Source organism: Aspergillus clavatus, genomic scaffold, assembly GCF_000002715.2.
Source record: "Aspergillus clavatus NRRL 1 1099423829791 genomic scaffold, whole genome shotgun sequence".
NCBI classification, from domain to species: domain Eukaryota; kingdom Fungi; phylum Ascomycota; class Eurotiomycetes; order Eurotiales; family Aspergillaceae; genus Aspergillus; species Aspergillus clavatus.
This window is the reverse complement of record NW_001517108.1, coordinates 2,105,184-2,122,674: the sequence shown is the minus strand read 5'-3', so window position 1 is coordinate 2,122,674 and position 17,491 is coordinate 2,105,184. Positions and strand designations below refer to the sequence as shown.

At 50.6% G+C, this 17,491-nt stretch overlaps 7 protein-coding genes and 1 non-coding gene across 8 annotated transcripts, besides 3 other annotated features; 3 read left to right on the top strand and 5 right to left on the bottom strand.

Moving 5' to 3' along the window:
• Positions 1 to 86: 86 nt before the first annotated feature.
• On the bottom strand, positions 87 to 1,046 carry ACLA_074810 (phytanoyl-CoA dioxygenase family protein; the record flags this gene model as incomplete). Its single annotated transcript, XM_001275868.1, has 1 exon — positions 87 to 1,046. One exon carries the CDS (start codon positions 1,044 to 1,046, stop codon positions 87 to 89), a length of 960 nt encoding a protein of 319 aa, XP_001275869.1.
• Positions 1,047 to 1,848: 802 nt separating this feature from the next.
• On the top strand, positions 1,849 to 4,449 carry ACLA_074800 (Het-C domain-containing protein; the record flags this gene model as incomplete). The annotated part of the gene is made up of 4 exons (XM_001275867.1): positions 1,849 to 1,945; positions 2,006 to 2,153; positions 2,218 to 2,376; positions 2,460 to 4,449. The coding sequence occupies 4 exons, from the start codon at positions 1,849 to 1,851 to the stop codon at positions 4,447 to 4,449; spliced, it is 2,394 nt and encodes a 797-aa protein (XP_001275868.1).
• Positions 4,450 to 4,776: 327 nt separating this feature from the next.
• ACLA_074790 lies at positions 4,777 to 4,849 on the top strand. Its single transcript has one exon. It is a non-coding gene; the product is annotated as a tRNA-Lys (tRNA).
• A 47-nt stretch (positions 4,850 to 4,896) lies between these two features.
• Positions 4,897 to 4,919: a microsatellite.
• Positions 4,920 to 5,337: 418 nt separating this feature from the next.
• Positions 5,338 to 6,775, bottom strand: ACLA_074780 (putative TRAF-like signal transducer; the record flags this gene model as incomplete). Its single annotated transcript, XM_001275866.1, has 2 exons — positions 5,338 to 6,183; positions 6,248 to 6,775. 2 exons carry the CDS (start codon positions 6,773 to 6,775, stop codon positions 5,338 to 5,340), a joined length of 1,374 nt encoding a protein of 457 aa, XP_001275867.1.
• A 431-nt stretch (positions 6,776 to 7,206) lies between these two features.
• Positions 7,207 to 7,232: a microsatellite.
• Positions 7,233 to 7,543: 311 nt separating this feature from the next.
• Positions 7,544 to 8,317, top strand: ACLA_074770 (syntaxin family protein; the record flags this gene model as incomplete). Its single annotated transcript, XM_001275865.1, has 1 exon — positions 7,544 to 8,317. One exon carries the CDS (start codon positions 7,544 to 7,546, stop codon positions 8,315 to 8,317), a length of 774 nt encoding a protein of 257 aa, XP_001275866.1.
• Positions 8,318 to 8,735: 418 nt separating this feature from the next.
• On the bottom strand, positions 8,736 to 9,235 carry ACLA_074760 (uncharacterized protein; the record flags this gene model as incomplete). The annotated part of the gene is made up of 2 exons (XM_001275864.1): positions 8,736 to 8,846; positions 8,915 to 9,235. 2 exons carry the CDS (start codon positions 9,233 to 9,235, stop codon positions 8,736 to 8,738), a joined length of 432 nt encoding a protein of 143 aa, XP_001275865.1.
• Positions 9,236 to 11,441: 2,206 nt separating this feature from the next.
• On the bottom strand, positions 11,442 to 12,152 carry ACLA_074750 (DUF4452 domain-containing protein; the record flags this gene model as incomplete). The annotated part of the gene is made up of 2 exons (XM_001275863.1): positions 11,442 to 11,753; positions 11,868 to 12,152. 2 exons carry the CDS (start codon positions 12,150 to 12,152, stop codon positions 11,442 to 11,444), a joined length of 597 nt encoding a protein of 198 aa, XP_001275864.1.
• Positions 12,153 to 14,702: 2,550 nt separating this feature from the next.
• Positions 14,703 to 14,746: a microsatellite.
• Positions 14,747 to 15,833: 1,087 nt separating this feature from the next.
• Positions 15,834 to 16,488, bottom strand: ssn8 (cyclin-dependent protein serine/threonine kinase regulator SSN8; the record flags this gene model as incomplete). Its single annotated transcript, XM_001275862.1, has 2 exons — positions 15,834 to 16,372; positions 16,428 to 16,488. 2 exons carry the CDS (start codon positions 16,486 to 16,488, stop codon positions 15,834 to 15,836), a joined length of 600 nt encoding a protein of 199 aa, XP_001275863.1.
• Between the last annotated feature and the right edge of the window lie 1,003 nt (positions 16,489 to 17,491).

Below are 17,491 nucleotides of genomic sequence, written 5' to 3'. Positions count from 1 at the left end.
CTTGTGTCAGATACCGGCCTGCAAGTGCCAACACTCAATTCTACGCAATTTTGAATAAGAAGGAACTCCTTGCAATGAAACTCCTTTCAGCCCTGTAGGGAGTATCCAACACCCTCCCCCGTGCCCAGCGCAATCAGATTAGCCCGCATCTTCTCCGCGCGCTCCCCAATGCCAAACGCCGCGTCGTCCTGGTGCACCCAGGCCCCAACCCCATGCTGCAGAACCACCGTAGCCCGAACCTTCTTATCAGCATCATCCTCGTCCCCCGCATCCCCGGCTCCAGACGCCTTCAACCCCACACTCCCATGCAGCGTTAAACGCGTCTCCTCGCCCCCGTCCGGCTTCGCCCGATACACTCCGCGATGCAGAATATTACTATCATAGAAGACCGCATCCCCAGGCTGCAGCTTAACCACCAGTTGACCGGGCATGTCTCTCTCATACGGGCCGGCCGCGCGCTCGGCGGCCGTGCGCACGCGCCGATGCGACCCGGGCACGACAATCAGCGACTCATCGGGGCACAGCGCGAGGTTATACTGGGCGTGCGACTGGCGGCCGCGCGGGCTCTTGGCCTGCAGGAGCCGCAGCTCTTCGGCCTCCGGCACGGTGTCGGGGATATCGTCTCTGTGCCAGCGGAGCTCGAAGTCTCTGGTCTCGGGCGCGACGAGCAGGTTGAAAAGTTCCATGACGAGGGGCTCGTGTGTGTGGTCCTGGCCCGGGGAGAGGCCGAGCAGCTCCTCTGCGACGGCGAGCAGTTTGTCGGAGAAGTAGAAGCGGGCAAAGTCGGTGCGGTGCGGCATGCGTGGGTGCAGGAGGTGCTGGACGCCCCAGATGCCGCCTTCGGAGGGCGGGGGCGGGGTCGTGGGCCAGGGGGGGAATTGCTTGGGAACGGTGCGGAAGTGAGGCCATGTGCCAGCGCGGGTGAGGGTTGTTGCGTTTGCGGCAACGGTGCGGAGGTGGGTGATTTCGTCTGGGGTGAGGAGGGAGGGGACGACGACGAAGCCGTCGCGTTGGAGGGCGGAGAGGTGGGGGGTTGTGATGGTCATGGTTGTTGATGGGCTCTTTGTTGGGAAGAGGACTCCGTAGCTTGCGGTGTCTTGGGATATAGATGAGTCCAGTAGATTTATTTGTATGACTACCTATGATCGATCAAGCGGGTGGGGTTGGTTGCCTTTTGTAGGAGTACTTATCTAGTTGTTGAACATGGGCAATGAGGGGGTTCTGCATGAGCATCGGAGTGTAGTAGTAGATTGAATACTACCTTGTCGAATCTATCCCACCCTGAATGTTGTGATCTCAATGGTGTAGAGACTACCTCGAGTCTAGAGATACCTATCTAACCTCCCTAGCAGCATCCAAGATCATGATGATACAATGGCTTTGAAAATAACCAGGTAAGTAACCCCGCGCAGACCCAAAGAAGCAGGCGGGGATCCTGCTATGGTTACATTATTGGTATTGCCTGTATTACAGTTACAGCTAGACATTTGCTTGACTACCTTGGTGCTCTTATATTATTGTTGAAAATACCCCGAGTCAGTACCGTGGGTCAGCAAGAAAACAAAACAACTGTGCCAGTCCATGGTCTCGTAGTCTCGTACCCAAATCTCCCTGTATTATTTGTTTGCTATCTTTTTTCTCACCTGGAGGGGTCCAGTTTGCGATCGAGCGTACTCCGTAGCTGATGATATTTAGCGGGGCTCCGAAAATCATCGATTGATACTTACTCCATATTATTCCCTGCAGCTGCCATTCGCTTCTCAACTTTACTATCGACACGCTTCCATCAATCCATTCTGACAGCATCCCTTGCATGATTTAGTGATCTACCATTCTTCACATCACGCTATGGCTCGGGGAATGGGTCTGAGCTTCAACGCTCTTCTCGTTGTCGCTTTGCTTCTTGTTCTGCTTCCTTCTCAGGTCCATGCGTTCGGCGCTGGCAGTATGTTCATCTTCTACCTGCTTCACATCGATTCTATTTTCTATCGCTAACATCAATCAGACATCGCTTCTATCTCTGCCGTCGAGGGCAAGAACTGGCGACATGGCGACATCGAGGACATGCTCAAGACGATCGCCTTTATCAAAGGCCACAAATGGACATCCAGCATGATCAAGCGGGTTTACTTCGGAAACTGGCTGCGAGACTAGTGAGTATTCCTTGATTCTGGATGTTTGTGAACGAGCAAGTAATTCCAATGTCTGTCTCTGAAGCTCGCAGGCAATGGACGTTGGTACCCTCAAGAGCATTCCCGCCGATACCATCCGCATTCTCGTTTGGATCCTTTCTTTCATGACATTTGGCTATGCGACGGCTGAATACGAGGTTACGCTGGATAGACTCGGTGTTTATCGCCCGGAGGAACATATTGAGTACGTTCAACCTTGGGGAAGGGGGCTGATCCTGTGCTCCTTTGCCTTACTTTGTCGGATACTGACATTGTGCTTGTCGCTAGTAATCCCAAAGACTACGCAGACAACCAGGATGCTCGCCAGTACGACTCTCGACTCCGTGGCCCGGTCCGCCGGGTTGAACTCGATATCGATCCCCAGACTGGTATGAAGAACTACATCGCCAACGAACAAGGAGATTGGGCTACTAGTACCGCCTACATCAAATATAGTCTGGCCCGGAGCATCCACTACGGAAGGTTGTATACTAGTGGACACCGTAAAGGAAACGAGGAGGACCTCAACGAGGCCTTGCGATGCCTGGGACAGGGCCTTCATACCCTGGAGGATTTTGCGGCGCATACCAACTACTGCGAACTCGCACTTCGCGAGATGGGTTTCCGCAATGTGTTCCCCCACACTGGTGCGGCAACGGAGATGAACCTCCACGGCCATCGTGTCTTCCCTCTGGTGACTGGCACCTTCGGTATGGTCGACTTCTTCCACTCCGTCCTTGGGGAAGCCACGGACCATTTCACACAGTCGGAGGTCAACGAAATGGATATTGCTCTTGGAGATGCTCAGGCAAACTCGTCTGGTGGATCCCTTGCTGCTTTCACGGGCTTGCTGGGAAAGATTCCGGGAACCCGGGATCTTGTCTCTCAGGCCGAAGAGCTCAAGCGCCGCTCGGAGGCTCAGCAGTACGCTAACCAGCACGCCGGTCAGCGGTCGGGGTATGCCTCGCAGGAATCGTCTCGGGGCTTTGATGACTACAGCTCGGGCGTTGATCGCGATTTTGGAGAGTCGCGCAGCCGGGCGTCCGGGTCCAACAGGCCTTCTTCCTCCGGCGGTTCGGCTGGACCTGGCTTGCCAGGGTTGCCAGACTTCGATCCATCCAAGACTGTCTCTCAGATCTACCCCATCCTGGAATTCAGAGACAATGTAGTCCGAAAGCTGTCGGCGATCATCGAGAAGATCCCTGGCCTGGAGTCGCTAGTGGAAAAGATCAGCGAGACTTTGACGGTCTTCGTCATGTCTCTGTTGGCCCCATTCATTCGTCCCATCATCAATGCCGCTTCCAAATCGCTGCAAACTGGTTCCTCGGGCGTGATTGAAGCCTCCGGCGAGCATCAATTTGAACCATGGACCGACCCTCACTGCACCGACCCCACACACTCGATGCTTTCCAAGGATCACTTCTCCAACGTGCTCAACGAACCCGCCGGTCGGGTCGCCTCGGCCATCCTCAAGTATGTAGCTCCTCGCGTCTTGTACGCTTGGGAACATACCGAAGTCCCTGACCAGCAGGTTCTTGAGGACTGCCTGCGGATATTCCACCATCCTGCCTTGCGGGACATGCGCAATGAGGCACACCGGACCATGTTCGAGGCGGTAGAGGCTTGGGCACACTCCCGTCCCCGCCGTGGTGCCGATCTCAATGATATCCTCAGCTCCGAGGGCGTCAAGACAGGAAAAAACAATGGCGGCCAGGTCGGTCACTCACACGGTGGCGGCAGCAGCGGCTTTCCCGCATTGGGGGGTAACAAGCCCAGTCACGGGCACGGTGGTCATCAGCAATACTCGTCCCATCACCAGTCCCAGCCGCAGCAACAAACCCAGCAGCAGGGCTCTTCTCTTCCATGGGACCAGCTCTCCAAGCTTCCCATTCCTGGCCTATCCAATCTGGGCAAGCTGGAGGGTGCCTTCTCCAGTTTCCTGCCCGGTGGTTCCTCGAGAGAGCAAGGCGAAAGCACACCACCTGAGCCGCAGCCTCAGTACGAATCACGCCCTCAGCATCACCAGCAGTACTCCGGCGGCCGACCATACCCTGGCGGCGACTACAGCGAGCATCCCGGTGGTCATCACGGCGGGCGTCATGACGAACGCTACGGAAGCCAATATAGCCAACCGCCTACGGGTCCTGGCTACGGACGTCCAGAGCACCAGCATCAGGAACATCACCACCGTCAATCGCAGGGATACGGCCAGGGGCATAACAATTACCCCGGCCAGGGATATAGTGATGGATATGGCTCCGGTGGGCATCGGTATTGATTGACTAGTTTTCCGCGTGGATGTGTCGGCTGGTGTATGGTTATTGCATGGGTTGGATATATATTTCTAATTTGTGAACATATGACTGTGATGATATGATGTAGTGAAATGCCTAATATCATGGGTTCTGATGGGTCTGACACACTGATCACATATACATAAACCTCCTCAAGTAAAAAACAGGGTTCAATCACCTTGCAGCACAGTCTTGTGGTCTTCACTCATCATTTGATCATTGAAATAGATTTGACATTGGTGTTCACACGTTGTAGGAGTTTTGGGCTTGGGATATATGTTAAAATAAAATTCAGCCCTTCAACAACTTCTGCCGGGCTAGCTCAATCGGTAGAGCGTGAGACTCTTAATCTCAAGGTTGCGGGTTCGACCCCCGCGTTCGGCTTTTCTTTTTTCGTCGTCCTCATACGGCATCCATCTACTTTTGCATATTTTTTATTTTTATTTTTATTTTTCTGTTTTGCTGATTGTCCGCTGTTATCAGGATCAAATGGCCAGTACCAAGACTTGGGCGGGTCCTTTTACATACGACGAGATTCGGAAGGACGTGTGTGACATGTATAAACTGTAGCTTCGCTACAGCCTGAGATAATTAGTTCAGATTGCACCATGGGTATTATGTACAGGCATTCCATGATGGAGGATCGAAGTGTAATGAGGCTGGCAAATAGAACAAGAGATGCGGAAAGTGCAATGCCGACAATATATCAGTGAACTCTAGCAGCGCTTCATACTATATACATGCGTCTTTTGATACACAGATGCCCAATACTTGGATAGGGATTCCATGTGCATCTAATTAGGGATTCGCCAAACCGGTCTATCTCACAATCATTATTCATAGGGTTGACCAAGGAGAGGCAGAACAAAGCATCAAAGTTTGGTGCCTTCTCGTCCGCTGTCACTGGGTCTTCGAGGACGGAGCAAGCCAGACGGGCCAGCCGAGCTGCTCGGACCAGAGTTGGACGATCCCAGTTGGCCAGGCCTAGGCTCCTGGTTATTGCCGTTGCCGCCGGTATTTGATCGCACACCCGCAGCCCGTTGGCCCTGATGTAGACGAGGATTCATGAGCCACTGGACCTGCATGCGGATGCTGCTGACGGCAGCATTTGTATGGGCCATGTCCTCCTTCAGACGGAGGCACTCATTCATAATAGCCATGCTGGCCCGAGCGTCTAGATCGGTGATTGCATGTGACAGCTGGCCGACCTCTTCCCGGAGGGACTCGTGGAGAGCGAGCAGATATGTCGTGGTGGCGGCATTGGAAGCCGACGCGTTAGAACCATCCATGTGTGATTGATCGTCAGCCGCATACCGAGAGCTCGAGGGGGTTGGGTGGCCCGAAGAGCCTGATCGCAAGTCCATGTCCTGTCCAGGCAGTGCACGAGAAGCATCAAGTAGGGTAGAGCGGATATTGGCAATCCCGTCCTCAAAGATCTCGTTTCGCTGCTGGAGATGGCGAATCGTCAATTCCATAGAGTCAAGGCGTGCGTTCTGGGTTTCAAAGTAAGGGCCCATGGCAATTAATGGACAGATCTGCTGATGATTCGTTAAATCGGCCCGTTTGACTTTGACAGGGCACCCGTATTTCGATGCCGCGCAGGCATGTATTGCCTCTGAACAGGTGTCGATGTGCTCTCGCAGCGCTTTTCGAAACACCATTGTCTGACAATCGGGGCAAGTGGTTCTCAGACTAGGACACAACTCTTTGACATGCTCCTGGTAGGTTGTAAGAATGACTGTCAGTCATCACCTCCGGAAAAAATATAAACAGAGCACAAACCTCATAGTCCTGTTCCATAACCTCCTCCTCGCAGCGGGAGCATTGATGCAGCTGGTGCATACATTTCTGCTCAGGGTTCAGATCCTTCTTCCTTGTCTTCCTGTCACAAACCGCACTCGGACAATCCATGAGGCTGTACCCACAGTACTTGTCAACGTGGGACTGAATATGACCTCGCGGTACAATTTCTTTGCATCCCTCTGCCGTAAACGGACATTTAACCCGTACATCGTCGCACATGTTGATCAGCAGTCGAGGTACGTTGAGGTAGACATCCCGAGTCGGCGACCGGCAGGTTGGACATGTGAAATCATCCCGACCAGCGGCAAAGGAGGTGATGGCGGAATTCAGGCACTTTTGGCAGAACACATGGTCGCACTGCAAGCGAACTGGACGGATAAAGGGACAGTGGCATATTGGACACATGAGGTGGTCGTCAAAGCTGGTCACATAGTCCAAGCCACGCAGATCGACCAGCTCGTCGCGATCACAGCTCGACTCCATCATCAGAAGCTCCTCGAGTTTCATGTCGAGCAAGAGTCAAAGACCTCTGTTGACTGATCTTGGTTAAATACGGCCACAGCCCCCAGCCTTCAAGTCCCAGCCAACCAGGGATGATTGAGAAATGATCGTCTATCGAGTTGCCGTGGAGGTCTGAAGATGAAACAACAACAACCCATGAGGGTCACACAGTGGCTGCGGCTCGTTCGAGGATTACTTTAAAATAGATAAAGCACGCAACTAGTGCCGATGCTGACGGTCTCGAACTATCCAGGAAGACTGTTGCGGAGAGGGTTGAGTGAGAAAGAAACGGGGGGAGGGGGAAGATCGCATCGGATGGAAGGGAGGAAAGGGAAGCCAGCGATCATTGCGGGGAGTTGAAGTATTGCGGAAAATGGCTGTTCAGCCCGCGGCCGGCTGAGAACTTCAAACCTCCCAAGCCATTTTCATCTTCCTGTCAGCATCAGCATCAGCATCAGCATCATCCCCATCTTCCTTCATTTGTTTCATCGACCCATCTAGACTAATACCCTCAAGCCCTTCCCCCCTCGCCGGCAACAACCATCGTTCAACTCCTTTCACAAGTGCTCCTATTTCCTTCGAGCCATCGCCAGCAGACCGACCCCTAGACCGCATTCCGCATTCCCCGATTCTCAGACCCTCTCCACATTACTGCCTCATCAGCCATCGACACGGCAGTCAGCCCGGACATCCAAGTCTCACACCCTTCCGGAGGTGTCCTATTCGTCACATACCGATCCTACGACCCCTTTAAGCGCAACACTCCATATCACAATGACGAATCCATCCCAGCTCCTTCTTCTTGCCGATCACATCAAGCTGTCGCTGCTGGAGCGACAACGGGCGATCTCCCTGGACCCGGAGCCCAACAGCCAAGATGGAGAGATCTCTCGTTCACTGGAGTCGCTACGAGAAGGCATCGAGTCGGTAGAAGCAGAAGTCGCACGCCTAGAAGACGTCCACGATGACGGAGCCGCGGATCTCAGAGACCAACTCGGCCACCTGCAGTCACAGTATCAAGACCTCTCCGCGCAGTTCCGCGGCCAGGACGATTTCCTAGATTCCGAGTTTGCCAACGTCAAGAACTCGTCGCCCGACCTGAAACAGCCGGTTCCACAGCACCCGTCTTCCAAGTCTGTGCGGTTTATGGATTCCGCCACAGAGGAGGCTGATTTGAATCGTCGCAACCTCTTCCAGCCGTATCGCGACTCGCCGTCGCCGCCGGGTCTGGATGCGACCAGCATGGATAACGAGCAGATCTACGACCACCATGCGAATGTGCTCCGTGAGCAGGATGAACAGCTCGACCGGCTCGGGGAGTCCATTGGACGGCAGCACCAGCTGAGCATCCAGATTGGCGATGAGCTGGAGGGTCATGTCGCCCTGCTCGATGGTATGGACGGCGACGTGGAACGACACCAGCGACGGTTGGACGGCGCAAGACGCCGACTAGACAAGATCAGGAAAAGCGCTGGGGAGAACTGGAGCATGATGACCATCATTGGGTTGATCATCATTCTCGTCATCCTCATTGTCATCTTGAAATGAGTGCTCGATCTATATAATCCGTGAGGCCTGACGAAACATCTCTTTTCTTTTTCTTTTTTTTCACTTCTACTCGGGACTCTGGGACTTTCAAACTCTCAATGGTGAATACGGCGTTCTTCTGCTTTCCATTACAGGTTCGAAATTCCTACAGGTGTGCTATTGGTTTGTGTAAGGGGGCGTTCGTCGGAACTTTTGTTGTTATTAATCTCGATACGAATACGCTCCTTGATATCCACTCCGTTTTATATGGGAACTCGCAAATACAATACAATCAAATGGTTCTCAACTACTTTCCATAGATATTCTTGTGACAAAAATACATGACATCATTAAAAAACAAAGAACTCCAGCGGATCAAAGCCAGCTCAGCTCGCCTTGCCGATAAAGAGAACAATCAACCCAGTAACGAGATCCAAGTCTATTGTGTCTTGTTCACAGAACCACTCCGATTAGGCAGGCCCTTGGTGCGGTCCTGCAATGAGCTGAAGTCCTTGTCGTCGCTGTCGACCTCGCCGCGGTCCGCCTTGACCTATCCTGCCGGTATTAGTATCATTCTCACCTCTCTTTGATATCTAGGGAATTTTTTAAGAGTCATACCGATGCCTCGCTGTTGCTGGCAAGCCCGCCCTTCCACTTCGCATTGCCCTCCTTGGTGCTCTTGAGCTGGTCCTGCTTCTCGGCCTCGTAGTAGGAGTCCAGGTTATCGCGGTCTGTGGGTGGGGAGGAGTTAGCCAATTCCATTTCTTCGGAGGGAGATTGCCTAGGGGCAGAGGATGAGGAAGGGGAGAACGAACTGTGATCCGACTCATTCAGGGCCGCACGAGCGGGGGAGCTGTGGAAGCCCGAGACGGCGGTGTAGGCTGGTCTGAGGGCCACGCGGGGAGCGATTGAGGTGCGGACGGTGGAGAGGAATGACATGGTGGTTGGATAGATGGTGGTTTCTGCTTAGGGATGGCCGTATTAGCACTTTTGGCTGATTCCGACTATGGCGCAGATGATGAAGGGAGGTTGGTTGAGGGCGGACAAATTAGCAGTAGCGATGCTTGGAACAACTCACTTCTTTAAGATATAGAGTATAGAAGAGAGATCAAGGGTTTCAATTCCTCAATGCCAAGAATAGATATAGTATTCTGTTTGAGTATATGAGTAACAACAATCTTTGCACCGGAATCAGGGGGGGGAGAGAAGGACGTCTTAAGTATAAGTTGCGGCCAGACCCATACGCAACTCGACGACAATGCATCCACCTCGGTCCAACTTTACCTGGGCGCTTCCGGAAGCGATTCAATCTCTGGGGGGGAGAGAAATGATCTTCAGCAAGTCGTCAATCGATGAAGCTGTCCCACTGCGTCCAGCAATGGTGTCAGTGGTGACGTCACGGGTACTCGATCGACAGTTGGTCTTGGCGGGCGAAGGGCGAATGGAAGTAGCATCATTGGCATTTAGTAGTAGTATAGCTTTTCTATATTGCTTGCATGGGCAATTTTTTGAATGGCTGGGGGAAATCTACGGTAGCAATTGCTGCAGATATACTGTGCTGTGACACTGTTGTAGAGGGAGTAGAATATCGGTCATCTCCTGGGCAATCATTGATATATCTATCCTTCGCCCAATTCTCCCTCGCACAAGATTGCACAGAACCATTGCAATGACATCATTAGCAAGAGAAGACTTGGAGGCAGATTTCCTGCTTAAGGAGGGATGATAATTGAGCCTCGTCCTAGCAAGGCACTCATAATCGTGGAATGAACCCCGTTCAGAGTCTTAACCCTCAGCGTTGTGGACATACTCACTCTCCAGCATCCTTCTCTTGGCTGTTGTCCAGCACTCTCTCTATCTTTACAGCAGCTTCTGTTGACCTGTCACCCAGATTTCCAGGGCTTAGAAAGAAGTCTGATCATCTGGATCGTCCAGGAGTCAAATATTGATCAATTTGATCTTATACGAGTCACCAAGAAAGACCCGTTTTGAGCCAACTGACAACTCTGTCTGGAATGAGAGCCATTGTTTCAGAATCAGCAACCATAGGGTAGATCGATTAAGGATGTGTGGTGAGATTGTTGATTATTTCAAAGAAATAAAAATAAAAAAAATCATACACTGCATCAGCTCTCCAGGAGAGGAAGATAACAAATCAGAAGAACATCCAGACGAATCAACGTGGAAGCAATAGAATCGAAAACGCGAGCATCGGCCAACGATGCTGCAAATAGAACCAATTTTTTTTCTTGAAAGGTAAAAGTGCACCGTGGTCTAGGACTCGCGAAAGATTTCGGGAAGACCTATCTCAGCCAGTGGGTTTGACTGCCAAGGAGCAACAAACACCACTGAACACGCACACACAATCAATTTACAGGGAAAGAAAAACATGAAAAAAAAAGAAATGAAAGAAGAGACAAGCATTGGCAAGGACAATATGGGAACATCAGCCCAGCAAAAGAGGAAATTTCCAATCAAAACCCAGAATATCAACCCAACAATGCAGACGTATATCGTTTCCGCCTTTCTAATCCCTTGAAGCATGAGAGTTCCGTCCCACCCAAAAAAATCAATAACCCCAAAAAGGAAACATCCGACGATAAATCGGCAGCAACACCAAGCATATCTGACACAGTCACCAAAGCATACCGAACAGAAAGCAACTCCAGACCATGGACATGAAAGCGCCGAGCCGCGCTACTATACATCATCGCGGTCAAACCCCGGGGCCAAAAAGAGTAGTATTTTCCCTAACCGAAAGATTGAATAAGGTATCGTGTGAGAAAAGTAAAAAAAGGTGTGAATGCAAAACGGAAGTCGAATCGCAGGCGCCGTCGCTCGCAGTAAGTCGAAAGCATCGCAGAGAATCTAAGAAGTGCTGTGGGTCGTCATCGGAGAAAAGTGTATATACAGGAAACACTAGTTTATCCTCTTCGGTTTCTTGCGCTCGTAAAAGAAACGTCGGTAGAGTCGTGATAAAATGCGATGGCCGTATGGAAAATAGTACCGGAAAATAAGAGAAGAATGGAAGATGACCCGCGGTTAGGGAACCCCGATGATGCAGAAGCGTGGACGTCAAAAGGTGGAAACAAGCCATGAGCGGAGGCCCCTGTCACTGACATGGCGACCTGGCAGATAGCAAGTTTCACCACCGCCGCTGAGCGTTCTGCATCGCGCCAGGCGAGATCGAAGTTGGGGGGCTGGTCAGAGTCATGCCCGTATTAGGATTGACGATAGGGATGACTTTGCGAGTGCGAACTGCGGACTGCTGTTGGAAAGTCATATTAAGATTACCGGCAACTCCGGAGTGCATGAACGAGTTGGAAGACGCAGGAGACAAGGAGATGGTTGGCGTGACCTGCTGAACAGGTTGAATTTGATGCTGAAGTGGAGACGAGTCGGGAGAACCACTGGAAAGAGACGAGCGATCTGAAGAAGCGGAGTGGATTGAGTGCAGCTGTGAGTTCGAATGTTAATAGCATGCTCGACTTCAACGATTGGAGGGGAACCGGGGCGCTCCGCCTATGTTTAGGCACACAGGAGATCCGAGAACCGGGCGTTTATAACGTACATCGTCCTCTGTCAGGAGACCTGGGCAAAACTCGAGGTCGTCGTCAAGATCGAAAGACCGTCCAGCTTCAAACCGTGCGCGGAAGGCCGTCACGGCAGGGGCCTCAGCCAACTCCCTCATACTCTTCACTCCCCGGAACTGACGCTGAGCATTTTGGGCTGCCATCTTGGGACCTCTGCGAGAGCGGCCATGATGGTTGCTTGACGATGGCATATGGCTAGCAGCGCCCTGGTGTGGGTGTTGCTGATGCTGTTGCTGGTGATGACCGTAGAAGAAGGCAGACATTGTTGTTGATTTTCTTGTTGTTGTTTTTTTGGCGAAGCGTGTAGAATAAGACAGGAGATATATGTTATATCACAAGTCTCAAGGTGTCGAAGTGAGCGTAGAAGACAATCAGCACACTCGATACCTGAGTTCGAATAGAAGGCTATTTGATGTTTGATGTGGCGAAAGAAAGGGTATGGACGGCGGAAAGGCAGTTGAAATGCAGGTATATAAGACAGAAAGATACAAAAGGAGATGGGAAAATGGTAATGATAGTGTTTCGAAAAGGGAAGAAATAAGAGAGGAAGATTGCAAAGTGAGTAGCGAAGGGTATTTGGAAGGGACAATATTTGTTGGTTTAGTTTTGGGTTGTGGGATGGGGAATCAAATCATGAATCGATGGCGGGACAAGAAATAGAAAAGAACAGGACCGGGAGCGAAGAAAAAGGAAGAGGACTGCCCGGAGCGGACGGAGGCAACAAAGCCAGGAGGGGCTGCAACTGTTGTTTTGCTGGGGCTGAGTGAGAGAATCCTCAGGAGCCGGTGGAGCTCTGGCAAGAGGCAGTACCGAGTCGTTACATACTTTACCATACCGTCTCTCTGGTATGTAAGAGTCATTCCCCATCCTGACAGGGATCGTATTGTCATAACTCTGTTTCCACTTGCCGCGCTAACTTTGGTCACGCAGCACCCTTAGGGCACCAGAAGATCCAACCAGGAGTCCGTCCGCGGTAGCTCAGTGGCAAGATACCAGCGGAAAAGCCAATTATCGCTCTTTCTTATAGCTATAAGTGGAGAAGCATTAGCTACTAAAAACGTAAAAGCTAACGGTAAATTGGTAATGCTTCAAACATGGTCCAAGTGGCTATCGCAGTGATTCCAAGTGACGTCTATTAATTACAATCTAATCTGCATTGGGCGAATTTATTCCATTGTCTCTGGATCTAAAATCTGGGCTTCCTCGACTTGGTTTAGCGGACAGCGCAGAGGCGATGTTCACATTACGGGAGTACTCAATGCAGCCGTGGACGGAAAATATGAGGAGATGGATGATGACTCTGGTTGTTGTTTTTCCTCATGGACACTCTGGAGTCGTATGCTGCAGACAATTAACTTCGCCTCCCGAATGACTTCAACCAGATGTTATGATATCAATGGCTCTGACTCCTCTCATGGTTGTCCATCTCTATGCAACAAGTCTCGTTGTTGATGACCATCTGAACAGTACACAGCTCCTGCTGAGGAGTCAATCCTTCCAAACCTATTTATTGTCATGCGACTAATCCCAACTCGGAAAGGAGAGGATGGGAGTTGGAATGTCAAGTAAGGTAAGGTAAGGTAAGGTGAGGTACTCCGTACACTTCAGAGTTCAGACTTTCCGAAGACAGGCATGCGTTGTACACTGAGTGTACGGTGTTTCGTAAAAGGCCAGCGGGCGCCAAAATATTCCCATTTCTCTGCCCCCTACGACAACAGTGGGTCATGATTCGCACCGAAAGGTGGCAGACCCCCGCTCGGCTTGAGTGTCATGATTCGTTCTGTCACTTTCGGTAAGGTACATCATCTGGATGACCCCCCATCCCGTTTCTAGTGAACCGTGCCACTTGGCCCTGGAGCAGCCTGAAGTCCTTAACTTTTAATGGACGGGGAGTGGTTTTGATTTCCCCAACCAATCTCATACAAACGGGTGGTGAAGATGGTCGGTTCTGTCACCAACAATAGTAACGATTAAACGATTCTGCGTTAATGTAGATAGTCAGTTATCTGATTGAATCTATGGACTATCTGCTGTCATCAGACTACTCGATACGAGACTGTCTACGATGATGGCGTTGGAATGTTGAGCCCCTAGGCTATTGGTATCTGCGTCTCAACAGGTAAATCCCCTTCTACGGAGGACTGTAAGCTGACGAATTCGAGATCTTCGGGGCTTCGAAGGTTTCCAATTTTCCATATCTACTCCATAGTTACGGAGTAGGCTTGTTCTCCACCGTAAGATTGGACAATGAACAGAACCTAACTAACCTGAATACTCTCCCGACCATCTCGATCTGGGGACAGCCATGGAGTAGATACCTGACCCCATACCGTCATTTATGCCGCTGTCTTCAAGTTCTGAATGAGTAATAGATCCAAGACAACAAACGCTCTGAGTCTTACACAGACCTCTGAGTCTGATGTCAAATGGCCATACAATTTGACTTGAAAGATCAAGCCCATGTTACAATCTACTCCTGGCACACTCCTGACTATCCTGATTTCTGTTAGTATGCTGGCACTAGTTATCCAATTACAGGTTCGGTCCTCATAAGAAGCAATGATCAATCCGAAAGGAGGGCGCCAACCCAATAATAATAGGTACTTCAGCTGAGGTCACTAGAGACTCCAATGCCCCTATCTCACTGGCCAGGGATAGAAGCCAAACGCCCCCCTTATCACCCCCCCAAGAAATATCCAGAACTGTGATTGCCCTGACGAAGAACAGGAGACTGGACAGGGCACATCGATGGCGGCTAGAAGCATCTTTACGGCGGCGGCCTTCTCCCTCTGGAAGGACGCATGCCATAGAGCCACAGGCCCACAGCCCACAGCCCACAGCCCACAGCCCGCAGCCCGCAGTCTGCGTCCCCCATCTCCTCGCGCTACTGCACATGGACTGACTCTCGGGGATCAGAATGCCGCCTTTCTTGTTTCTCTTTGCTGCAGCACTTGGGGTTTGAGAGTCCGAGAGTCAGTTTGATAGACTCATCTAGTCCAGTAGTGTCCTGGATCATGCATTAGATAAATATCGGCTGGTAGATATGTCTTTCTCTATTTGATTTTCATCACTCCATCAGATCCACCAAGACCATGTTCTGAGTTTATGAAACCATCCAAAAGCATGTTTCTGAAGATGCTCCCCAGAAGTCCACAGGTCTGGCATCTTTATCTCACCGCCTCTTTGGAGTCTTACGATATGGTTGACTGTGAAGGACTCATGCCGATCAACATGCAACGAGATACCCCGCCATCTACTAATACTCCGATGTATTAGTTAAACTGTAAGGAATCGTTGCCCCTCCTAAGGGTCAGAGATCAGGTAGATTTATAATAGATAGTCAATTCGGCTTCACTATACAGTCCCAGGAAATACCCAGTAGATAGAATGAATCTCCATATATATCTCAAACAAGCAGACTCCGACCAGGATCAGTACCATGAGTTGAAGGCTTGAAGCAAGAGTCCATGCATGCCGGTCGACCGTTGATGAGGAAGTGGGAAGTCCTGACAATTCAGAACATTCCTCCTGCACTATCTTTATGTCCTTAGACTCAATGGGGACCCTACTGCTAAAAACCAGAGGAATAGAAGGATAGAAGGATCGGGCTTCGGAATCTGTACAGGAGCTCAACGGTTTGATTAAGGAGAGCTTGGATAGTAGGATGATTTCTAGTATCTTAATAGTTTCCCTACGACCCCCGACCACCATTGTTCTATCCAAAGCAGTAGAAAACAATGGATCTGATAGAAGTTACTCGATCACAAAACCCCGTTGGGGATATATTCAGGGCATGCCTGGTCTAATAGTTGCCCACTCAAATGAAAAAAAAAAAGTCCCGAAATTGCGCCAAAAGGTATGCTTATGCCAGTATCAATGATTCCAAGCGCCATCCCAAAGCCCAAGAGAAACAAGGAGAAAAAAAGATTCGCCCTAGCCAGTCATTATTTATCCAGATGTTTCGTCTTAACCATTCGTCCAAGAAGTTCCTTGCAGTTCTTCTCGCTGTATTGCTCCCAAACCTCGTAGAGAGACACCAACTCCTGGGTGCATTCAATGACCGCTTTGATGTCAACTTCACTCTCTGCAAGCCAGTTGATCAGTTTTTGCACCTTGGGAGGAGGCTCATTCCCGGATTTGTCCCCCAATGCGGCAAGCATATTCATACCCCCATCCCTCATGGCACCGGCCAGAACCGGTGCCGCAGAGCCATGGAAGTTCCCTGGGCCTGGCTTAAAGACCACGGCGACCATGACTGCCATAACTGCAATTACATGAGGGGAATATAGTAAAGGTAGATCCGTCAAATAGTGATCGTTGATAACAGACCAGGCAAGAGCGACCTCGTCCGAAGTAAGTGACAGCTCCGATTGAAGCCCAGACAGAGTTCGATAAGGGTGGTGCACAATGAGTTGCGAGTTCATCTCCGATATAAGGGAGAATTCACATTCACCGAGTTTGGAAACATCCGGAGTGATGAATTCTGCCAGTTGTCAGTGACGGTTGTTTCGAATGGCCGCATGGAACGCTGTACCTACCTGGCCAGAGACTTCGTGCTTCACCAACCACGAAACGGATATGCTGAGGACACTCTTCCATTTTACAAGCGAGGTAGAAGGCAGTCGTAAGAACAAGGTAGGGGTTTGTGTGTCTGATCTCATTCTTTGTGTAGAATCTTTTGATATACACCTGGGCCGTTGCAAGAGCTTGCTGTCTAGTTGACATTCGCTTCCCAAGTTTGATGAGCTCTGCTTGCTATTTAGTCCCACTCCCTTCTTTTGGGCAGATGTTTGGCTATCATCTTACGCTGACTGAAATAGATATTTAGTAACCTCTGATCCGGCAGAGGGAACTGTGAATGAGCTAATTTGTGTCTTTCTCGAAAGGCCTCACGAATCTCGGCCAATCGTTCTCTTGTGAACAGCCAATGTCGACGCTGAGTCGACGCCCAGTAATTTGCCGCCATGTTCGGCCTGTTTTTCAAGTAAGTTGACAAATGCCCAGTCTTCTCAGGCCATCGTGGTGGCACTAGACTATACAACTGATATGGACAACTTCCTCTCGATCACGAGCGTCGGAGAAATCCTCAATGTGATACAGACGGCGAGATATAAACCACTTGAGTCGCAAACAACGCTAGACGATGAGCCTCACGAATCAACATAAAAAAAGAACGAAAAGTCGATGCTACAGCCTTCTATCATCGACATCATCATCACCAGAATTGGTTCTCGAACAGGTGACCAGGACAAGAACCTTCCCAAAGAGGAATAGTAGGGCTGGGCCCTTTTGGTCCCGTGAAGCCGGGCCGGAGCCTGCTTTTGTTCCGGCAGGATGTCGTAACTCGTAAGGGAAGCAAATCATTGCGGCTGGATTTCTCATGGCTACTTATCGGGCTCCATCAACGAAGAAAATAAAACAACAATAATAATGCATAGCACATTCCTCTCTTTATAACCATAACGCTCGCGGATTCGATGCACTTCTTATCGCGAAAACATATACTCCCCTGTCGTCACAGGGATAACTCCGATCCTCATCCCCGTGACCCCTCTCTGAAAATAATGACGGGTTCTCGGCTATAGTCCTCAAAGCATTCAAC